Source organism: Haliotis cracherodii, unplaced genomic scaffold, assembly GCF_022045235.1.
Source record: "Haliotis cracherodii isolate W230 unplaced genomic scaffold, xgHalCrac1.p SCAF_25, whole genome shotgun sequence".
NCBI classification, from domain to species: Eukaryota; Metazoa; Mollusca; class Gastropoda; order Lepetellida; family Haliotidae; genus Haliotis; species Haliotis cracherodii.
Window position 1 is genome coordinate 3,568,602 of NW_027266281.1, and position 5,096 is coordinate 3,573,697.

General features: G+C 51.5%; 1 protein-coding gene and 1 pseudogene across 1 annotated transcript; both read right to left on the reverse strand.

The window, feature by feature from the left end:
* Window positions 1–1,179, reverse strand: LOC139472822 (uncharacterized; annotated as a pseudogene).
* Window positions 1,180–1,334: 155 nt separating this feature from the next.
* Window positions 1,335–4,366, reverse strand: LOC139472646 (uncharacterized). The gene is made up of 4 exons (XM_071255113.1): window positions 2,965–4,366; window positions 2,666–2,721; window positions 2,335–2,581; window positions 1,335–1,516 (listed from the first exon to the last, which is right to left on the reverse strand). Exons 1-4 carry the CDS (start codon window positions 4,364–4,366, stop codon window positions 1,335–1,337), a joined length of 1,887 nt encoding a protein of 628 aa, XP_071111214.1.
* Window positions 4,367–5,096: the final 730 nt, after the last annotated feature.

A 5,096-nucleotide genomic window follows, 5' to 3' on the forward strand; every position in this document is an offset into this window, starting at 1 on the left:
TCACCATAAGATGTGATCCTCAGATGATGTGATAGGCATGTCATCATGTGTCATTATGCTGTCATAGGTCAACATACTACAAGTACAGTCTATGAGCTCCAGACGACAGACATGACACATCACTTGCCCGCTGTTGCAACTGATGTATCTTAGCATGTTGTTGTGTCGGCAAACTCGACATTCGCGTTGTAGGGGAGTGAGTTGAGCTTCTCCATAAGGATCCAGGTCAACGTTGTCATCAACATCATCATCATCGTCGCAAACCATGGGCGTACCTGAGGAGTAGACATGAACATCTTCCGGGGATGCTGGTGACCAAGAAGCCTCAAGCAGGGGGAGCGTGTCCAGATCCATGGAAGGGAGAGTGGCCAGCTTGAGCGCTTCATGATCATCACGATCACCCGTCGCCATCGTCACAGGGGCATTCGGTGAAAAGGTGGGCTCCCGAGGGGTTTGTTCCCACCACTGTTCTAGCACGGACTGGGCTGAACTGACATCAGGGGTCCTGTCAATCATAGGACAGAGTCCATTTATCATAGGAATAGGTAGAGTCATCATCAACATCGACATCAACATCAACATCACATCAAGAATGACTGAGACAAAGAAGAGCAGGGTACTTACAGCTGTTCTTGAGGAGAGATCTTCAGACATAATTTCTTCCGTGATCGTCTTTTTGCAGGCGTTGCAGGTTTCAAAAAGGATGTCCCCATCGTTTCGATGTCTGTTGTCGCTGCAGCCGTTGTTGCTGTTGCTGCTGTGGTGGTGGTGGGGACTGGCGCTGTGGTGGTGGTGGTGGTGGTGGGTGTTGCTGCTGCTGTGGGGGTCACAACGGCTGTGGGTTTGCTTGTCTTTTTCTTCTGGATCTTCTTTATCGTCTTCTTCGATGTGCCTTTCTCGGGTTCAGTCAGCTTCCTCATCTTTGAACGTATCTGTTCGCACATCAGGTTGTCGCCCTTCGCACGTAACTTGGCGTACGCGTCGTCGGTCTTCATCTTTTAACACAGCAAGTCGTACACCTCACCCCACAGTTCAGCAGTCATGTCACCGTTCCCATCTCCACTGCTTCCTTGGCCACTCATGTCGCTTCGTGTCTTGTCATTCAACCGTTTCGACATGATGTTGTCCGGATGTTCTGTTCGTTGTTGTTGTTGTTGTTTCTTTCCAAGTCTTCACGGAGGTGTGTCAACACTTGATGGTACTCTCTCCAAACACGTGTTTCTTCCAGATAAAACGCCAACAACCAACACAACGTGAGGAACATCAATCAGAGGGGGCGATGTTGTTGCTTGGTCCGTTCAGTGAAAAGTGATGACCGGAGAGCATCGGTCGTATTAAAAGCCACGGAGGTCCTGCTTTCTGATTGGTCCGTTCCGGTGTCTGGTCTGAGTCTCCATTTTTTCCAAACTGGACCGACCCTTGTGTTTCTTTTCCATAGGGTTAGGCTTGTAGCGTGAGAGAGAAAGCACAACCTCGGTTCGACCAATCAGAGCCCACCATGGCTCGAGCACGGGCTCTGATTGGTCAACAAACCCAAGCTTCGGATTGGTCAGATTTCGATCCGTTTTTTTTCTGTAGGGGTCCATGTCGATTCAGTTTCGATCCCCTGTCATGAAAAAAATTATAGAAAGTCGTCTCTGTACCCAAAGGGGAGCGTGTCTACAGGTAGGCCTGTGGTTTCGTCGTAGACGACACGTCGCTTGTCGTACACGGTACAATAGTCTTTTCGGGTGGGTCGGGTCACGAGTGCGTTTTCGTGCCGAGGTCCTTTTCGAACGATCTGATGAGGGTAATCCAAACTGATTTTCTCCTCCTCTTTCCCAGGCCGTTGTCCCAGTATCAGTCCTTTCATGGTGTCAAAGTTGAGATGGCGTTGATTTCGGTAATTCAAAGTGAACCCTCGCACTTTGCAGGTCGTGCGCGTTCCATCGAGTCTGGGGTTCATTAACTCATAGCCATAGTTTTTGGGGCCTCCTGACACAAACGTCTTGATGGTGTTTCCGTCCAGTTCATCCGTAAACTCACCCAACGAATGACCCAGCTCTGGATTCGCGTCGTGGGGTCGATGAATGTAAATGACGCTGTCCGTGTCAAAGTACAAGACCCTGCGGCCCACCAGGGCAAGGGTCTCGTACAGCTTGAGACGTGCTTGGGCGGTGACCCAAGCAGCGATGGCGACATTGAAATGAGAATGAGGGGTTTGGAATTCTTTCTGCTGGGTATAGGTCACTTCAACCATGTGTTCGTTGACAACGGTCACATCCTCGATGGTATTGCGGTCATCCCTCCACAAGGCAAAGTACTGTACAGGATCGTTCATATAGACGTTCTGACTGTAGTCTACCCGTTGCCCAAACTTGCCCCAGAGCGAATTCAGTTGCATCTTGGCAATCGTGCGACGTCCTGGATTTTTTTCGATGCGGTCCTTGTCCAACCCAATGCCTTCTTTGTCGTAGATCTCCTGGATGTAAGCGTCGTGATCCGTACATCCTTCGGGGTATCCGCTGGCTTTGAGCTTCTCCTTGAAATGTCGATCGATGTAAGTGTCAAAGAGTCCCACTTGCTGGGTGTCGGGGTCATGCTGTGCAAAGGTGTCAAAATGCCAAACGTCGTAGATCTGAAGCACCCGGTAGTCATACTTCTTCACGGCTTACTGGAGTTCTACGGTGGCGTACGTCCCCACCCATGACCTCTCTTCGTCCGTGTGCTCGCAGGGGGAGTCTGACCGGGTATTGGCACACGTACGGCACAAAGGACAGAGCAGTTTGCCACCCGATCTGTAAGGCAGTAGCGGATGGTAGAGCCATTTCGGGGGTAGGACACGGCATTGGATCAGGCCTTTCAGTTCAAACAACGTGCCCACAGGGGGTTGATGGAGAAGGGTCGGGTGTCCCGTGGGAAACGCTCCGGTCTTACAAATGTAGGGATAAAGGGAACAAATATCAATGTACTTGATGGTTTCACCTTCTTGGGCTTCGTAGCATAATCGCGTGTCATTGGTGCGTCCTTCATAGAAGGCGTCGCGAGGGTTGAGCGGCCCAGGGACGTGACTACAGTGTGGTCCCTGCAAGAAAGCACGTAGAGCGGAGTCCTCCCGTTGCATTTTCATAAACTCATGCTCCCACAGGGTGACGATCCGTTTCACCTCAGGGTGTTGACTCAAGAGACTCAAGCGGTAGTGGGTGTCGGTGTAACGGGCTCCCAACGACGAACTCAGAATAGGATGCGGTTCTCCACGTTGGGTCTTGTGACAGACCTGGCACCCATGCCAGAAACAGCCAAGGAATTCGTAGATGGTGCCTGTCGCTGGATCGTACCCATCCATGCTGTACCGATGTTGGCCCTCTCCACACGTGAACTCTTTTTCACCGCCATTTCTGGCGTGCTGGAGGTGCAGATGGGGGTCCGTTTCCATCAGATAGTGGAGCCAGTGCATACAGGCCTGGGAATAGTTTCTCTTGGGTTGGTAGCCTTGAGGTGGAAGAATGGCGATGGTATTGGGTTTCAGGTCGTGTTTTCGGAAGGATTTTATGGTGAACGCTGCAGCTGTCATCGTTTCCACAAAGGGATCCATACCCACCGAGTGGATGGCGTTCTGTCGGAAGTCGGCGCATCCCCGTCTCAAAATGTCCACATCGCTCTGGCAGTAAGCTAAAAGTTCTTCTTGTAAGTCGAACAAGGCTCCTTCTTGCACTTTTTGGGTATGCCACTGGAGGAAGGCTGTGCGTTCCGCGGGAGACATGCCATCGGGATCGTACGTGAGGGCTGGTGGATAGGGACCTCTGTAGGTCTGGTTGACTCTCGTATTGAAAAAGTGTGGAAAGTACCCTTTCTTCATTTCTATCAGCCCAAAGCTCTTGGGAAAGGCTTTCAGGGGGTAAGGGATGAAATTTAAGCTGTCTTCGAAACACAGCCGTCCCAAGGTCATCTGCAAAATTTGTTGGCCATGTCGAATCTTGGTGGGGAGTGTCACCAGGAGGGGGGACAGACCCTTCAGGACTAAGTGTAAATCATAGGATCGTGCATTGTGGGCCATCACATAAATGCGATCCTCTTTCGGGACTGTATGGCAGGGGGTGTTCTTGTTCTTTGGCTTCTTTGTTTTCTCCACTTCCATGACCTCTTCCACCTCTTCCACTTCTTCCACCTCCTCCGCCTCCTGCTGGGGTGATGCATGTCGTTGACGTTTGGAAGCGTCCTTTCTTGAGGGGGTGCCATCCCGTTTTCTTTTTTTCCCCAGGTGGGCTGTTGTCCCCTTGCGTGTGCTGCCCTCCTCTTCCTCTGGGTTGGGCTTCTTCTTGGGTATTTCAGACAACGTGGTCAACCACACACACACATCATGTCGCGTGGTGGGGCCTCGAAACATGATCTCACGGCTGGGACCATACCCTTCTTCTCTCCATGGACAGTGTTCGCACAAGTCCTTGCTCACTTCACTGATGCAACGTCCACATCCTAGTTGCACCACGCACAAATTTGGAATGTGTTCCCCCCGTGTCTTGCATGCATTCAAAATCGTAGAGCGCGTATTGGACGTCGTCTCATACGTGATGTTGTTCCTCTTCCCCCTCCTTCTCCGCTTCCTCTCCCTCCACCTCTTCCTCTTCCTCCTCCTCGTTTTCTTCACGGAGAGCCGTCACGTAACAGCGATGATCTGGGGTCATGGGTTCTCGGCACACCAAGCAGGGATGTTCTTCATCGAAGCACTCGTGGTGAACCATGGGGGTCTCCAAGACGCAGACCAGCTGAAAACAGTTCGGGCACCTGTGAATCAATTGACAGGCGCTGGGTTTTACCTCTGACGGTGACTGGAGATGTCGGGTGTAACACGTTGGATTGGGGAACCAACCTTGACATGTCAAGCAAGCGATCCCGTGCTCTTCCTGGGGTCCGCAATAGCTAGAGTGGAGGCAGCGGTGACAGCGGTATTCCTTGGTGCAGGGATGGTTTTCGGGATGGTCGTAACGTTTGTTGCAGCGTTCGCAGTAATGGCTACAGCCATAAAAAGCACACATGGAAGTGATGACATCGTAGTGCTGATCATGATGGTATAGATGCAGCACCCTGTCGTGGGGTGGAGCCTCATCACACTTGTA

Coding starts and splice junctions, on each gene's coding strand:
- LOC139472646 (XM_071255113.1), bottom strand. CDS start 4,366: ATGTTTCGAGGCCCCACCACGCGACATGATGTGTGTGTGTGGTTGACC. Junction 2,722..2,964: donor ATGCTACGAAGCCCAAGAAG/GTGAAACCATCA, acceptor ATACCCGGTCAG/ACTCCCCCTGCGAGCACACG. Junction 2,582..2,665: donor GGGTGGGGACGTACGCCACC/GTAGAACTCCAG, acceptor ACCTTTGCACAG/CATGACCCCGACACCCAGCA.